The sequence below is a fragment of the Fusarium odoratissimum genome, assembly GCF_000260195.1.
Source record: "Fusarium odoratissimum NRRL 54006 unplaced genomic scaffold supercont1.55, whole genome shotgun sequence".
NCBI lineage: Eukaryota > Fungi > Ascomycota > Sordariomycetes > Hypocreales > Nectriaceae > Fusarium > Fusarium odoratissimum.
In genome coordinates, this window is record NW_022158735.1 from 107,488 (window position 1) to 125,754 (window position 18,267).

At 34.8% G+C, this 18,267-nt stretch overlaps 4 protein-coding genes across 4 annotated transcripts; 3 read left to right on the forward strand and 1 right to left on the reverse strand.

The window, feature by feature from the left end:
- Window positions 1–10,468: 10,468 nt before the first annotated feature.
- Window positions 10,469–12,145, forward strand: FOIG_15622 (uncharacterized protein). The gene is made up of 2 exons (XM_031217005.1): window positions 10,469–10,962; window positions 11,667–12,145. Exons 1-2 carry the CDS (start codon window positions 10,507–10,509, stop codon window positions 11,994–11,996), a joined length of 786 nt encoding a protein of 261 aa, XP_031053309.1. The 5' UTR covers window positions 10,469–10,506; the 3' UTR covers window positions 11,997–12,145.
- A 419-nt stretch (window positions 12,146–12,564) lies between these two features.
- Window positions 12,565–14,005, forward strand: FOIG_15623 (uncharacterized protein). The gene is made up of 4 exons (XM_031217006.1): window positions 12,565–13,170; window positions 13,221–13,309; window positions 13,357–13,525; window positions 13,575–14,005. The coding sequence occupies exons 1-4, from the start codon at window positions 12,705–12,707 to the stop codon at window positions 13,976–13,978; spliced, it is 1,128 nt and encodes a 375-aa protein (XP_031053310.1). The 5' UTR covers window positions 12,565–12,704; the 3' UTR covers window positions 13,979–14,005.
- Window positions 14,006–14,122: 117 nt separating this feature from the next.
- On the forward strand, window positions 14,123–15,583 carry FOIG_15624 (uncharacterized protein; the record flags this gene model as incomplete). The annotated part of the gene is made up of 1 exon (XM_031217007.1): window positions 14,123–15,583. One exon carries the CDS (start codon window positions 14,123–14,125, stop codon window positions 15,581–15,583), a length of 1,461 nt encoding a protein of 486 aa, XP_031053311.1.
- Window positions 15,584–15,630: 47 nt separating this feature from the next.
- On the reverse strand, window positions 15,631–17,687 carry FOIG_15625 (uncharacterized protein; the record flags this gene model as incomplete). The annotated part of the gene is made up of 2 exons (XM_031217008.1): window positions 15,631–16,140; window positions 16,194–17,687. 2 exons carry the CDS (start codon window positions 17,685–17,687, stop codon window positions 15,631–15,633), a joined length of 2,004 nt encoding a protein of 667 aa, XP_031053312.1.
- Window positions 17,688–18,267: the final 580 nt, after the last annotated feature.

An 18,267-nucleotide genomic window follows, 5' to 3' on the forward strand; every position in this document is an offset into this window, starting at 1 on the left:
AAATATTACCTTAGAGGAAGTAAATACCTAGTAAAAGTTTTTACTAATTATAAGAATATAGCTTACTTTATAATAATATAAGAGCTAAACTAATAATAATTATACTACGCTAAATACCTATGCAAATTTAACTTTACTATAGCCTACTGCAAAGACACTAATAATAAATACATAGATACTATTAGTCAATAACCCGATTTCAATATAAGAACTATTAAAACTAAGGAATAACTCCTAGAGATTAATTCTAACGGAGATTATTAGTTCACTTAACTAGTTAAAATAATTATAAGAATAACCAAAACAGAACCCTTACTAAATAAAGAATATAACTTCCTTTGCAAATTTTATTTATATCCTCTATATAGATATTAAGGAGTTATTAAAATATTAAAATAATTATAAAACTAAGGATATAAGTTTAGAAGAAAAGATATAAAAGATATTATTAAATAATATAACCTATGCTTAAGAATAAAAGCTTAGAGGTATAAACCCTATAGATAACTATAACTACTACTAGTAGTATAATAACCTTAGGACTTGATTATAATAGACTTTATAACTAAACTACCTTTATTAGAAGAACCCTTAACTAGAATCTTCTATAATAGTATTATAGTTATTATAGATTAACTTATAAAATTTTCCTATTATTTACCTTATAGAGAAGTAATAGATACAAAAGAACTTTCTTATATTTTTTACCAATATATTATTAGTATATATAGGTTACCTATAGAAATCCTTTCTAATAAAGGACTTATATTTATAGTAATATTTTGGCAATTACTTATGGCATAACTTAGATTAAATCACTGACTTATAATAGTATTTCAACTATAAGTCAATAAATAAACTGAATAAATAAACCAAGTACTTAAACAGTACCTATGGTATTATATTAACTATAAATAAAATGATTAGGTTAAGAAACTACTAATAGCCTAATTAGCCTATAATACCGCATATAATAAAAACATAAAGCTTATACTAGCTTATACTAATTTCGGATTTATATTAAATATATACTATAATATATAATAAGAAAAGATAATTAACCTAGCTGCTATACTTAAGAGTAATAACCTTAAAAACTTATATAAAGAAATAAAAATAGAACTTAAATTTATTAGAAAATATATAAAAAATTACTATAACCTAAAATGGTTAAAGGGATTAACCTTTTTAGAGGGAGATATAGTCTACTTAGCTATAAAAAACATTAAAATAGACCAACTAACCCATAAATTAGACTATAAATTCATTAGACCTTATAAGGTACTATAGAAAATTTCAGAAAGTAACTATAAATTAGACCTATTACCAAAAGTTAGGCTCTATCTAATCTTTCACGTTTTATTACTTAAATCAGCAGCAGATATAATATAAGTCAAAATAGGCAATAAACTATAAGAAATTTCAGGACTAGAAGTCTATAAAGTAGAAGTAATTAGGAAAATAGACATAATTAACAAATAAAGAATATACCTAATTAAATAAAAAAACTACCTAGAAAGCAAAAATATATAGGAACCTCTAAAACACCTTACTAATGCCTAATAACTCCTAAAGAACTTTTATTAATTATATTAAAAGATAAAGGATTAAAGTTAAAATCTCTAAGACTAAGGAAATCCTAATTAATACCCTTAGGATTTAGAGACTAAAGCTCCTTAGAAGCTTTATGCTTATAATAATTTAACTCTTTAGTTAACTTATCTTCTCCCTTAAGACCCTAAATACTATAATAAAATTTAGATATATAACGTTCTTTTACCTTGTTTTTAGTCTTGCGAATATGAGATAAATAACTAGCAGCTATAGCTATATGCGCCTATAGTATAGCTAACTCCTTATAAAGTTTTAAAAAATCCTTACTAGCCTCCTCTTTATCCTTATCTAGTTTCTTTTTTTAAGAAATTAGTTTCTTAACTAAAAGGCTATTAGCAGTTAAGTAAATAAAAGAAAAGAAAAATAATATATAAGAAGATGCCACCTAAGTACTATTATAAGACTGCCTGTGGTAAATATACTTACTATAATGGGAAGAATCTGCTATTATTAAACACTCCTTCTGATATTTGAAATAATAGGAATATAGTATGTTAGCAAGTTTATATAATAGCTTAATACTCTTAGCTAAAAATTTGCGCTCTTTGGTTTTTTAATTAATAGATTTAGAAATATAATTAAATATCTTATTAGCAGTATATATTAATAGAAAATATTTAAGGATATAAGTTAGAATTAACTAAATAGAAAATAGACTAGGCCTACTTTAAGGTCTTAAGGATAAGACCTAAAGGAGGGGAGAGATTATGTTATAACCTTAGCGGTTATATTATATATACCCCTATAAAAAGCCTATATAAGGCATTAGCCCCTCAATAGTTACAGACTAATCAGAGCTGGATCACCTTATAAACAGGATCATAATACTCTAGGAGCCACCGTAATCCAGGATTACCATAATCTAACTATACTAGTAATCCTCTTAGATCACTTCTAGTATATAAATTATATTTATTTATACTTTTATAGATTCTAGCTTACTAGCTATTAATAAAACTTCTTTATATTAATTAAGCCTAATATATATTAAATCTACTATTAAGAGATATAATACTTTAATAAGCTTAGTTACATACCTTATGCAATCTGCCAATAATAAACCTAAGCACGGCTTAGTTTAATATAGTTGGACTCCAACCGTCACACTACCTAATAGGTCCTTATATTATACCTGCCCTTATTATATATATTATAGTATTAACTACCTAGTTATTTTAACCTTCTTTAACTACTACTTCTTAATAATTTAATTACTACTTATATATTAATATCTATCTAATTAATTACTTATAATACTTCCTATATAATTATAATCTTTCCTTTTTATAATCTAATTCTTTTTATCTTATAGTATTAACTTAATATCTTATTTATATCTTAAAGATTATAAAGCTTAGCCCTTAATAAAATAATCTTATATATAATTACCTTTATTACCTTCATAGTTAACTTTAAAGCTTTAATAATAAACTCTAAGGAGTTATTATAATACCTTTTAATTTATCTTTTAAGGTATTTAAATTAAGATTAGGCCTTAATTATTATCCTTAGGGTCTTTAAAGCCTATAATATTAATAGTTAAGTAATCTCCCTAGGAGGTATTAAGGTTAATAGCTATATATTAAGCTTTAAGATTATAGTTTCTAGGTTAAAAGAAGTAATTCTAGCTCCTTTAAAATCCCTTTATATATTACTTTTTATAAAAGTAGCTTTTTAAGTAATATAAAAGGCTAAGAAGAACTTAATCTTAGAAATATAAGTTATAAAGTATTTAATTAGATATTTTATTTCTTAATTATAAGTATATTTTAATAGCCTAAAGTATTTAATATTAAGAGGCTAAAATAAATAAGATATATAAGTAAGTATATAAAATATAATAATCTTATTTTTCTTATAATATTTTTTAAAATTAGCTAAGTAGTAGCTTTTATAATTATTAAAGATTAGGAGATAATATTAAGTATTTAATTATTTAATTATAAACTAATTAAAGTATTTTAGCTACTTAAGATTTAACTTATTATTTATTTACTTATTTTAGCTTATTATAATAATTTAATTACTAAGGAGGTTATATTCTTAGTATTAATTAATAAGGTAATATTAGCTTATATTAATAATAAATAATATAATTAATTAACCTTTTATATTAATTATCTAAATTATAATAATTTATTTCTAGTTTTTAAGTTATATTAATTTTAGCCTTTTTTATATTTTTAAACCTATAATAGTTATTCTAGCTATAATAAGGCCTATTATAAAGCTAATCTTATTAAAGTTTTAGATATTATCTAATTAGATATTATACTTTATAATTATATTTTATATAAGCCTAAACTAATTATAAATAATAATTAGATCTTTATATTTAGCTTTTTAATAGTTATATCTTTAAAATAAATATATCTTTAGCTTTAGTTATTACTTTATAAAGTTATAAGCCTAGTACTTATTAATAGGTAATATATTATAATTTATAAGTAAAGAATTAGATATTTCTTTTATAAAATATAATTATAAGGGAAATCCTTATAAATCTAAGTTAAGGATAAATTAAATTATTATTTATTCCTCTAGATTAGTTAATTTCTATAACTTCTGGATAGTATTATATTATAATTAAATACTAGCTTAGTAATAATATAGCTTCTAAAGGTTAATCTTATATATATTTATAATATATTAAAGGCTTAATTTTTAATTATTTTAAAGGGCTTAAAGGGCAAGAAGGATTCTAGCTTTATTTAATAATTAAAATATATTTAATAGCTAAGAAGTATCTAATTAGATAGAAATATTATAAGGTAAGGGATTTTTATTATACTTACTTATCTATTATACTTACTTATTAACTATATTATATTAATAATAAATAATATAATTAATTAACCTTTTATATTAATTACCTATATTATAGTAATTTATTTTTAATTTCTAGGCTATATTAATTTTAGTCTTTCTTACTTATTTAAACTTATAATAACTATTTTACTTTAAAAAATACTTATTATAAAGCTAGTCTTATTAAAGTTCTAAATATTATTTAATTAAATATTATACTTTATAATTATATTTTATATAAGCCTAAACTAGCTATAAATAATAAATAAATCTTTATATTTAATATAATTAATAAGTATATTAATTAGATAAGTATATTAATTAAAAATTTTACTTTTAAACTTTTAAATTTATTTAAAAATATTATAAATAATTTAATTAATTAAAACTACTTATTATACTCTTCCCTAGATATCTTAATTACTACCTAATAGGTTCTTATATTATACCTAGCCTTATTATATATATTATATTACTAACTACCTAGTTAATTTAACCTTCTCTAATTATTACTTCTTAATAATTTAGCTACTACCTATATATTAATATTTATCTAATTAATTACTTATAAAACTTCTTATATAATTATAATTCTATTTTTTTATAATTTAATCTTTTTTACCTTCTAGTATTAACTTAGTATTTTATTTATATCTTAAAAATTATAAAGCTTATCCCTTAATAATATAACCTTATATATAACTGCCTTTATTACCTTAATAGCTAATTTTAAAGCCTTAATAATAGATTCTAGGGAGCTATTATAATACCTTCTAATTTATCCTTTTAAGGTATTTAAATTAAAATTAAGCCTTAATTACTATCCTTAGGGTCTTTAAAGCCTATAATATTAATAGTTAAATAGCCTCCCTAGGAGATATTAAGGTCTATAGCTATATATTAAGCTTTAAGATTATAGTTTCTAGGTTAAAAAAAGTAATTCTAGCTCCTTTAAAACCCTTTTATATATTACTTTCTATAAAAGTAGCTTTCTAAGTAATATAAAAGGCTAAGAAGAACTTAATCTTAGATATATAAGTTATAAAATATTTAATTAGATATTTTATTTCTTAATTATAAGTATATTTTAATAGCCTAAAGTACTTAATATTAAAAGGCTAAAATAAATAAGATATATAAGTAGATATATAAAGTATAATAATCTTATTTTTCTTATAATATCTCTTAAAATTAGCTAAATAATAGCTTTTATAATTATTAAGGATTAAGAAATAATATTAAGTATTTAATTATTTAATTATAAATTAATTAAAATACTTTAGCTATTTAAGACTTAGCTTATTATTTATCTACCTATTTTAGCTTATTATAATAACCTAATTATCTAGGAGGTTATATTTTTAATATTAATTAATAAGGTAATATTAGCCTATACTAATAATAAATAATATAATTAATTAATCTTTTATATTAATTACCTAGATTATAGTAATTTATTCTTAGTTTCTAGGTTATATTAATTTTAGCCTTTTTTATATTTTTAAACCTATAATAATTATTCTAGCTATAATAAGGCCTATTATAAAGCTAATTTTATTAAAGTTCTAGATATTATTTAATTAGATATTATACTTTATAATTATATTTTATATAACATAGTTAATAAGCAAGTATCATAGACAAGCAAGCATTACACTTTTCTTTCTTATATCTAACTTTTTATTTAATTAATTAGTTCTTAACCACTAAAGATATCCTAATATTTAAATAAAGCTAAAACCCTCCTTACCCTTTAGGCCCTTTAAAATAACCTAAAATTAAGTACCTAACGCACTGCTAAGATATATAAGATTAATAAACACCGCCTATATCACCGGCAGTAAGGCATTTAATTATAATATAATTCTATCCCGAATTCGCAGAGACTATCTAATCTAAAGGAGTAGATAATAATCTAATTTATTCTTAACCTAGATTTGCAAGGATTTCCCTTGTAATTATATTTTATAAAAGAAATAGCTAATTCTCTGCTTATAGATTATAATATATTACCTATCGGTAAGTACTAGGCTTATAACTTTATAAAGTAATAACTAGAGCTAAAGATATATTTATTTTAGAGATATAACTATTAGAGAGCTAAATATAAAGATCTAATTATTATTTGCAGCTGGTTTTAGCTTATATAGAATATAATTGCAAAGTATAATATCTAATTAGATAATATCTAGAACTTTAATAAGACTGGCTTTATAATAGGCCTTATTATAGCCAGAATGGCTATTATAGGTTTAGAAATGTAAGGAAGGCTAAAATTAATATAGCCTAAAAACCAGGAATAGATTATTATAATCTAGGTAATTAATACAGAAGGTTAATTAATTATACTATTTATTATTAGTGTAGGCTAATATTACCTTGCTAATTAGTACTAAGAATATAACCTCCTATTAAATTAGGTTATTATAATAAGTTAAAATAGGTAAATAAATAATAAGCTAGGTCTTAAGTGGCTAAAGCACTTTAATTAGTTTATAGTTAACTAATTAACTAATCCTTATTATCTTTTAATCCTTAATAGTTATAAAAGCCACTACTTAGCTGATTTTAAGAGATATTATAAAGAGAATAAGATTATTATACTTTATATACCTACTTATATATCTTACCTACTCTAGCCTCTTAATATTAGGTGCTTTATAGTATTAAAAAAGGCTTATAGTTAAGAAATAGAGCATCTAATTAGATACTTTATATCTTATATTTCTAAGACTAAGTTCTTCCTGGCCTTTTATATTATATTTAAAGCTACTTTTATAGAAAGTAATATCCAGGGGGGTTTTAGAGGAGCTAGGCTTACTCCTCTTAACCTAGAAACTATAATCTTAAAGCTTAATATATAGCTACAGACCCTAACGCCTCCCGAGGAGGCTACTTAATTATTAATACTATAGGCTTTAAAGACCCTAAAGATAATTATTAAGACCTAATTTTAGTCTAAATACCTTAGTAATTAAATTAAATACTATTATAGTAGCTCCCTAGAGTTAATATTAAGAGCCTTAAAGTCTCTTATAAAAGAAGTAATAGCTATAATATATAAGAATATACTATTAAGAGCTAAGGTCTAAAATCTTTAAGATATAAATAAGATACTAAGTTAGTGCTATAAGGCAAAAAGAACTAGATTATAGAAAGAAGGGATTATAACTATATAAGAAGTATTATAAGTAATTAATTAGATAGATATTAATACGCAGGTAGTAGCCAAATCATTAAGAAGTAATAATCAAGGAAGATCAGAGTAACTAGGTAGTTAGCGCTATGGTATATGCAGTAAGGGCAGTTATAATACCAGGACTTATTAGGTAGTTCTTAAGTTATCTAGGGAGGAATTTAATAAATAAAAGCTAGTATTTTTAAACTGCAGCTTAAGCTTTTAAGCTATAGGTTAAAAAGGCTAAAGAAAGTGCAATACTTACTTATCTGCAACGCTCGCTTATTAACCACATTAAGCTAAAACTAATTATAAATAATAATTAGATTTTTATATTTAGCTTTCTAATAATTATATCTTTAAAATAAATATATTTTTAGCTTTAGTTATTATTTTATAAAGTTATAAGCCTAATACTTACTAATAAGTAATATATTATAGTTAATAAGTAGAGAATTAATTATTTCTTTTATAAAATATAGTTATAAGGAAAATCCTTATAAATCTAAGTTAAGGATAAATTAGATTATTATTTATTCCTTTAGATTAAATAGTTTCTATAATTTTAAGATAAAATTATATTATAATTAAATACTATTCCTTTGGTTATAGAGGGTATTATATCTAACCTAATATATAATAGTAATATATTAGAGATATAATTTTAGGTTATTTTAAAGGGCCTATAGGGCAAGAAGAATTCTAGCTTTATTTAAAGGTTATAATATAATAGGTAGTTAAGAAGTATCTAATTAGATAGAAATAATATAGGATAAGGGATTTTTAATCGGCATACTTGTCTAGTCGGCATGCTTATTAACCACGTTAGCTCTTTAATAATTATATTTATAAAATAAATATATCTTTAGCTTTAATTATTACTTTATAAAGTTATAAGCCTAATACTTACTAATAGGTAATATATTATAGTTTATAAGTAAAAAATTAACTATTTCTTTTATAAAATATAATTATAAGAGAAATCCTTATAAATCTAGGTTAAGAATAAATTAGATTATTATTTATTCCTCTAGGTTAAATAATTTCTATAAGTTTAAGATAAAATTATATTATAATTAAATACTATCTTAATAGTAACCTAAGGTATAGTAATTAACTTAATAGATATTTATTATATATTAGATTATAAGTTTTAGATTATTTTAAAAGGCCTAAAGGGCAAAAAGGATTCTAGCTTTATTTAAGGATTATAATATATTAGGTAATTAAGAATTAATTAATTAGATAATTAGATATAAGGTTAAGGGATTTTTAGCTTACTTACTTATCTAGCTTACTTACTTATTAACTATATTATTAACTTTTAAATAAATATAATATTTTTATAAATTATTATTTAAGATAGATTTACTTTTAATAATAAAGTAATAAAAGAGCTTTAATAATATATATAATAAAAAAAAGGTTTATTACTAATAACCCTCTTATAAAGTTTAAACTTAATAATAACACTTAAGTTAAAGGTAAAATATAATAGTTAAGTCTAATTATATTAAATTAAGTTATATTAGTATTATTATTAGTAAATTATATTAGCTGTATTATTAAGCTTATTAAAGTATTATACCTCTTAATAGTAAACTTAATATATATTAGGCTTAATTAATATAAAGAAATTATATTAATAGCTAATAAGTTATATATTATAACCCTAGTAGTTGACCCTGTCAGATTATCTACATAGTCTTATCCTTGGGCTTTTGCCAGTGGATTCAAGAGGACATTGTGAGAGCAGATGCCTTTGTGAAACCAGCCAGAACAGAGTAGCTGAAAAACAGACTGGGAAAGGGAAAGGGCCAGTCGAAATCGACAGTCTAGCTCTTGTCGGTTTTGAATTTGCTCGACTGAATCATCCAAGCAAACCGTCCCGAAAACCATGCAAAACACAGGGTTGGGACCTGTTTCGCCATCCCCGCGTTGTAAGTTCTCATTGGACTTCTGAAGAGTATTTGCAAAGGGGCTATGTAATCGAGTATGACATCTGTAGTCTTGGTGTCATGTTGGCAGAGCTTGGCTTGTGGAGAACAGCATATAGTTTGGAGAGAAGCGCAAGGGAAAAGGTCGAGCATCCAAGATCGCCAGACGGGAAGTTATTGCCGACAACCGGTGTCTGGAAAGACGAGGATTTCGCCCCTGATCTCTTACGACGCATCAAGTGTGAACTCCCCGGCTTGGTCGGTAGACGGTTCACCAAAGTCGTTCAGTGGTGCTTGTCAGTTCAGCCAACAGACAGAGTATCTCAAGTTGAGAGACTTGCTGAGATGGAAGAGAAGGTTTTAGCAGAGCTAGGAAAAGTGCAAGTATAGAAGAATACATTGAAGAGCCATCTTACTATTCGCAAGAACTATCCCTGATATGTTTAATGAAGCGGCGCTTTTGGGGTCGTAAAATAGGCTGTATCGAAGTATAGTGGACTTTGAAAGGGTAGATGACATTGAAGCCGGTAATGATTATTGTATGACTAAAGTCGCTGGTTCTTCCAAAGTTCGGCTGGTCAAAGCTTCAACCTTGCGATAGGTAGCTGATGGTCAGATGTGTTTCATGGCTTTTTCCCAGCGCTCATCCCTCTGGTTCAAGGTGAGATTTGGCCGTTATGTAGATGGTGGGTCCTTTGCAATTGGTAAGCTGCAAACAATTGACATGCCAGGCTGGCAGAATTATCGCAGCCAATTGGACTTCAGGAAATTATCACATGAACAAGCTCAAGTCTGAGAGTACAGGCGGTTGGCCTTACTTGAGGCTATACTAGATATGGTACACATCAGCTTACAAGCGGTATTCCGTCTAGCGCTTACCTGGCCATATAAAGTCATTACTGGGCGCTTACGCAAATCCAACTGTCCCGTATTCCCATTAACCCATCCTCATCCTACCACCTCTACAAAATGGCAGAGAGCAGGCCCGTCATCGTCATCGTGCCAGGCGGCTTTTGCAGTCCCGAGGTCTACCAACCCGTCGGCCACATCCTGGAGCAAGACGGTTTCACCGTCATCATCCCAAGATTGACAGTCACTAAAAACCTCACTTCCAAAGATCCTGCAAGCCCGGAGTTCAAAGAGTTGGCCAACAAGGGTCTTCTCGATGATGTTAAAGAAATCCACGACCGGCTAGCTTCGGAGTTCGGCAAAGGGTCTGAGGTTGTCATATTTGGACACAGCTACGGAAGCCTCCCCGGATTGCTCGCCATTGAGGGGCATACGGTTGAGGAGCGTCAAGCGAAAGGTCTTTCTGGGGGTATCAAAGGTTATGTCGCGGTAGCCGGATTTGCATATGCTCAGAGAGGGAAGAATGCCAGAGGCGACACGGAGCCAGCACCACCAATGCCATATTTCGAGCACGAGGTATGTCAACCACCTACCCTGCATATACCTCCGCTGACATAATTTAACTCAGGATCAACTCTCTCCTGTAAAAATTCTTTCTTGGCACGCACTGTTAGTGCGGTGCTAGGAGCGGGATTTTCTGCAGGCCACGCGACCACACAAAAACTGCGGGGACGCTATCGGCTCCCTAACAGCAGTTTTCAGAGAAGGAATTTGGAGAGTTCGCCTTCTCTGACAACACCTTTGTCGGATCTAATGGCGGCACCTCAGAACCAGAACGCCTTAGATATCGGAGGACGGTGCCCGTGGCATCGGTAGCGACATCCTCCCGATCAACGACGCCGATTGCGATGGGTTTTTCCCCTTTGAAGGCAAGCCGCACCGCCGGCCTCTGATTCCTTCCCAAGGTTTTTCCCTGCCGCCACGACATACGACTACGAGCTACAACTTGGTTACTGGAGATTGTGGACTGCGTCAGCAGATGTAGCGATGCGTGAGAGAATTCTGGTCGGTGGAAAAAGTCGACAGTATGCCCCCGAACCCGCTGACGGGTGACGGGCTCGAGAAAATACAGCGCCTTTTGTGCCTTGGTATGCTGGATGGTGAAGGAAGCGGGGTATCCTGTACCTAGCTAGCTCAGCACGTCTTTTGCTCCAGTAGGAGATTTGGCTTCGTTACAGCCACCCAGACGAAAAATACACAAACAAACAAATTTAACTCAGGATGGAATCTTTCACATGACGGAAGCCGCAAAGCCTCTCTTCTTCAGCGATCTCCCCCCCGACAAACAAGATGAAGCTTGGAAACTTGTCCTAGGAAGTCAAAGCCAAAAGAGTCTCAGCGACGTCTCTGAGTTTATCAACTCTGACGTCACGATTCCTAAGACATATGTCATGTGTGAAAAAGATCAGACTGTTCCCCCAGAGCTACAAGAGATGCTTATTCAGGCTGGGGGCTTTGATCAGGTTGAGAAATTGTCTTCGGGTCATTTTCCTTTCGTGAGCATTCCTGAAGAGACGGCTAAACTGTTTGCGCAAATTGCTTTGCGATGAATAAGATGCAAGTTGTTGGAAGGGCTAGATAACTACAGTGGGCAAGATATGAGTACTAGAGATATAAGTTAGGACAAATGTTAACTTCGCCGACTTTGTGAGAAGAGGTCGGTTATTCGAGCGCATATGTGATAGCATCCTCTTTGAACCCATGCCAGCTGCCTCACCATGATTTATGCTACCGATTGTCATTTCGACAAGCCTCCTCGGGCGTACGGAATGTTCCGTTTCAATACAAATCCACTTCCTCGTCCGATGTCTGGACTGGATACGATACGATCTAGGAACATCGTTGTTTCAGCTACGCCGCATATCAATCGTCCCGTTTGATACTAGATTGGATGATCGGATCTGGATATCTTCCAATAAACAGTCGCCCTACACATTAGCAAGAATGAATGTCACTGGCATTTATACGATAGTCGCGACCGTTGTAACGAAGCTAACGAAATTAAGGGTCGTATAAGGCTTCGGTGGCTTGTTACTGACGGAAATAATATTCTCCACCGCGACCGTGCTTTAGACTTAACTGAAACAAGGAGCTAGATAACTTCGCATAGGGCAATTTCTCCGAGGAATAATCCGACGAATCCGCGCATCCCTTTACTTTGAGACGATTGTTCAGATGATTGTTTCACTTAAGACGAGACTGGTTCTCCAGCCGATCTCTTGGCTTGCAGGATTCAACCTTATCACCGACTCGCCGTCATGAAGTTCACCCTCTGCCTCAGCGCGCTCACAGCGCTCCTTACTTCCGTGACCGCCCAAAAAGTCTCCGGTTCAGCACAAGGTTTCGCCCAAGGCGTCACGGGCGGTGGTTCCGCTGCAGCAGTTACGCCCAAGAACATCCAAGAGCTGGTAACATATCTCACCGACAAGACACCCCGCGTTATTGTGCTTGACCGAACATATGACTTCATCGGATCTGAGGGTACTGTTAAAGAGAAGGGATGTGCGCCGTGGAAGACTGGGGCGGGATGTCAGTTAGCTATCAACGCTGCTGGGAACTGGTGCGGTAACAACCCCAAGGTTGATGTTACGTACAGCAAGGCTGGAACGAGTGGGATCAACGTCGCTTCTGATAAGACGATTATTGGTGTTGGAAATAAGGGTATTATAAAGGGCAAGGGATTGCGGTTTGTTAATGTCAAGAACATTATTGTTCAGAACATCCGTGAGTACACTGCTGGCCGTTTATATGCTTGATGACTAATATTGTGATAGATGTCACGAACTTGAACCCTCAATATGTCTGGGGCGGTGATGCCTTCACCTTCTCCGGCACTAGCAAGATCTGGGTTGATCACTGCACCGTAAGCCCAGCTATCCAGATGGCCCGAAGGATTGCTAACATTCCTAGACATCTCTGCTTGGTCGTCAGCACTACGTCTTTGGCCGCGACAAGAGCACTGGCATCACACTCTCCAACAATCACATCGATGGCCGCACACAGTGGTCCGCTGGCTGCGACGGTTACCACTACTGGACCATCGAGATGGTCGGCCAGGGTGATCAAATCACCCTTCAGAGTAAGTCTTCACTTAGTACCAACCCATGGGCTATACTGATACTACATAGACAACCTCATCGAGCACACAGCAGGCCGTGGCCCAGCCCTCTCAGCCACCACCTTCCTCCACGCCGTCAACAACGTCTGGCGCGACATCAACGGCCACGCCATCGAAGGCGACACCGCCGGCAAGGGTCTTTTTGAAGGAAATGTCTTCCAGAACGTCAAGCAAGTCGTCGTCCCCGACTTCAAGGGCCAACTCAACAGTTGCCCTGATAACGCCGCTGCTAGCGCTACTCAGCAGTACCTCGGTCGCGTGTGCCAGGGTAATATCTTCATTTCGTCTGGTGCTTTCAACAGGAAGGATACTGGCTTTTTGTCGGAGTTTAAGGGACTGCCTATTGCGAGGTCTACGCAGGCTACTACTGCGCAGAGCAAGGTTCCTGGAAATGCTGGATTCGGAAAGATCTAGGAATGTTGCGTTAAGAGGGTTGTGAGGGCTGCGCTTACGTGAGATTCGGGTCTTGGTGAGCGCGACTAGTAAAATATCTCGTTAGTCTTTCGCAGTATATACCTTCATTCTAGTCCATTATCATAATTCAATTCATCTGAAAATATGGCTTCTTCAAACTCACCGTCAGACGACATTGTGTACCCCACGCACATGATAGACAATGCGTCCATCCTCAAATTCCTCGTGATGGCCTGGACCATGCGCTTCAGCGACGTCTTGGATGCTGACAAACTTCACCAATCGCTATCGGAATTGCTTACCATTGGCGATTGGAACAAACTTGGTGGAAGATTGAGAAATGGACATAACAAACGAGGAGCTCTCGAGGTTCATGTCCCAACTACTTACACGAATGAACGACCAGCCGTGTCTTACTCGCACCAACATTACGATATCAGCATCGAAGAGCATACCGTCGCAAATATATTGCCGAAAATGACTAGTCGACCGTCAACCTTTCCAGGCGCGTCGGGGCCTCGAAACTTTGGTATACCGCCCGGCACACCAGCATCGCTGAAAGATTATACGAGTCGGGATATCCCTATAATAGGTCTTCACATTATCACCTTCCAAGATGCGACACTTGTTACTGTTACGTGGCCACATGTTCTCTTTGACGCAGTTGGATTCTCTCATTTGGTTCAAGCGTGGTCAGCAGTACTCGCTGGTCACAAAGAACGTGTCCCAAATATCATCGGTGCTAAGGATGATGTCCTATACAACCTTGGAGCTATCTCTCAAGCCGGACCACAGTATGCAGCTAGTGAAGCCCGAATTCTCTCTGGTATAGCGTTCATATTCTTCGTCGTCCGTATGCTCTGGATCATACTCACTCAGCCGATCGTTGAAAGCCGCATCATCTGCCTGCCAAAAGACGTGGTAGACAAACTCCATCAGCAGGCGCTAGAGGATATTAAGGGAGAGCACTCAGACCAGGATGATCCATGGGTCAGCCCAAGTGATGCCATCTTGGCCTGGCTCACCCGCGCCCTGGTCGATTTATCTAAAGCACCCCGTCCAATCAGCATGACAACTCCGATCGACGCACGCACCCGATTATCTCAACTCCAGAATTCTGATGGCTTTTACGTTCAGAACATGATCCTAGGGTCCTTCGTCAATATCGCATCAAGTGACCTTCATGGACCATTGGGAAAGCAAGCTCTCGCGAGCCGCCGAGGCTTGTTGCAACAGCTGGATGAGTCGAACTTGATAGGCATCCTTCAGCTCTTTCGCGAACGTTGGGATGACGGCAAAACAAGAGCACCAATCTTCGCTGCACCAGGTAGTCAACTCCTGGTTACCAACAATAGGCTCAAGGTCGATCTCTTTACAGCTGCGGACTTTGGACCAGCGGTGATTCAAGCTGTTAAAGATAACCAGCGGAAGAACCGTCCTGGAAGGCCAGTTCATCACTATGCTTCGTCGCTCAATCCTGGTATTACAATGAGGAACTTTGTCAATATTCACACTAGAGATCTTGATGGCAATTATTGGTTATCTGGTTTCTTCACACCCCGGCAGTGGTCAAGGATTGAGGATGGGCTTAAAGGATTAATGTGAAAATGGACAAAGAGAAGCGTAACCTATCAAGCGAGCCTTGTTTGCTTTCAGTGATGATGAGAATGCACACAAGCCCCACGAGTCTGCAAACGCTGCACAGATCTCTTCCCCTCATCCGACAAATCTCTCCCCTGAATCCCCCCAACACTTCTCCTCTTAATCATCCTACCAACATCATCATCATTCTCAAACTTAGGATTAACACCATTCTTGAAATCAACCTCATCAGCGATATATACAACCTCACCACCAACCATCGTCAAAAGCGTCTTCTGTCTAGCGATATGCTGCTCAGGGACTTCAAAGTAATTGGCCTTTAGAATAATAGCATCTGCAAGCTTTCCAACTTCAAGTGATCCGATATAGGCATCAGCGCGAAGGAAGCGAGCGCTCTCGGTCGTGATGGCTCGGATAGCCTGATCGCGTGTGAGGGTCAGACCGGGAAGACCGTTGCCGTTGTAGGGAGCGCCTTGTGAGGCCGGGGAGTTGGGGTTTTTGGGATCGCCTGAGCGCGTGACGCCGGCTTTGATGGCGAGCCACTCATCCAGAGGATCAATCTACGAATGATATTAGTGTCCATGTTCTTCAAATCTATCTTGTGATAACGTACCGGCCAGTCGCTACCGTAGACTATAGCAGACCCAAACTTGGCAAGTTCTCCAAAGGCTTCCATGTAATGCGAACGTCTTGGACCCATGCTCTTGACACCGTTTGGGAGCCAAACTGAACTGGCCTGTGACCATTGAAAGCTCATGATAGGATCGGCCTTGAGTTCAGCGAAGCGAGGCCAGTCTGAAGGGTCAGTTACTTCGTTATGAGCAAATCCAACACGGTAATCACGAAGTTTGGGGTTCTTGTTGCGGAGCTCCTCAAGGGCATCGAGGGCTGTTCGAACAGCTAGATCTCCGTCCACGTGAATCTGGGCGTCGATGTTATTTTTGAACAACTTCGTTAGGGTCAGGCTGAGAAGTTCCTTGTCCCAGTATGTTTTTGGTCCGAAGTCTGACTTGGGTGCCCACATGGAGGTGTTAGCCACAGGCTGAAAATATGGCTCGATGAGGGATCCGGTATTCGCGGGGTATAAGAGAACGCCGTCCATGAACATCTTGACAGCGTGCCACTTCATAGAGGGTTTGGGGCCCAACTCCTTCTTGTCGTTCCACGTAGAAGTAACGTTGACCACGTCCTTTACTAGATCGTCAATTCCCGCAGTGTTGTTAGGTGGTTGGACAAGGTAGTCGAAAAAGCCACGAGCGGTTAGGCCTCCCTCTTTCTTGATAGCTGCGAACGCAAGAGCTGTATCCTCGCTGGACGCAGCCTCTTGGAAACTTGTCACGCCTTCCTCGCGGAGGAGCTTCAATGCTGCTCTGGCAGATCGAATGTTGTCCTCGGCCGTTGGTGGCGCCGGGCCTGCTAATAAACTCGTCGCAGAATCTTGTAAAATTCCTGAAAGTTCTTGACTTCCCGCAAGTCGCTCAAATTTGCCGTTTCGTGGGTCTTTGGTCTTGCTTGTGAGAGATGATACCGTCAACGCAGCAGAGTTGACCCAGAAGGTATGTGAATCAGCTGACGCGACCAGAATAGGCCTCTTTGTCTTGAGCTTGTCCAAGTCCTTCTTCGTAACGCCGCCCGTATCGTCGACCAAGGCATAGTAGTCAAGCGAGATAACCTCTAGCCAGTCTTCATTACTCTTATCCTTGTCGTCATCAAGACAACTCTGGATTTTCTCAAGGACTTTACCAAGGCCCAAAGGTTGAAAGTTCATGTTGCACTTCAGTAGACTCGCTCCGCCACGCAGGGGATGCATGTGGGCGTCCACGAGACCAGGCATCATCATGCGGCCTTCAAGGTTGAAGACCGAAGTGTTTTTTGCGATGTATGACTGAATGCTTTCCTCGTCGCCTAGGAAGGCAATGCGTCCATCTTTGACGGCGAGAGCAGTGTACTTTGTAGAGAGAAGATCAATAGAATAAATGGATCCATTGTGAAAGACGGTGTCTGCAATGACTGTCTTGTTGTTTGACTTCTTGGAAGCAGCTGAGCCTGGTGAAACCAGAAGAGCTACTGCCAGAAGCAGGCTAGAGATCGAACCTGGAGCTTTCATTGAGTTGTTTAAGAATTGAGAATGTGACAAACTGGAATGGTATCTATTTTTCTCTCTAATAACATCCGGATAGCCTTATATAGTTATTCTACTTATACAACCGTCCCAAGGCCCAAGCGTAAGTCTTGGTCGTTACGTCCTCACTTGTCAAATTGACAAGCGACATCAAATCGAAAACTAGAGTCGGCTCCCGCTTCCATAATCGATCTAGATGCGGGAGACAGATTGAGTTATGCTTGATGATAGGCTTGTTCGTAATTTTGCAGAAGCCAGGGTAGATGATCGTGACCATCTTATCAAGCCCCCTTGTCGCGATCCATGGGTTTGCGGGGAAGTCGCTTGAACTATCCTTTTTGGTCATAGGTTATCGTACTTCCCAACGACTTGATGTCTTCGACTACTCTAGACTGCACCGTTCCAGCCGAATAAACCGCTTTCATCTTAGTATTGCAGTTGACTATGAAAACCCTCAAAGGAAATGTGAAAGGGATGTTTGGCGCCACTGCATATTTTTACGACGTATGTAATCCTTGGGGGTTAAAGAGAAACAGATCTGTCGCTTTCATCGACACATTTTGAA

Coding starts and splice junctions, on each gene's coding strand:
- FOIG_15622 (XM_031217005.1), top strand. CDS start 10,507: ATGGCAGAGAGCAGGCCCGTCATCGTCATCGTGCCAGGCGGCTTTTGC. Junction 10,963..11,666: donor TGCCATATTTCGAGCACGAG/GTATGTCAACCA, acceptor AATTTAACTCAG/GATGGAATCTTTCACATGAC.
- FOIG_15623 (XM_031217006.1), top strand. CDS start 12,705: ATGAAGTTCACCCTCTGCCTCAGCGCGCTCACAGCGCTCCTTACTTCC. Junction 13,171..13,220: donor CATTATTGTTCAGAACATCC/GTGAGTACACTG, acceptor ATATTGTGATAG/ATGTCACGAACTTGAACCCT. Junction 13,526..13,574: donor TGATCAAATCACCCTTCAGA/GTAAGTCTTCAC, acceptor GATACTACATAG/ACAACCTCATCGAGCACACA.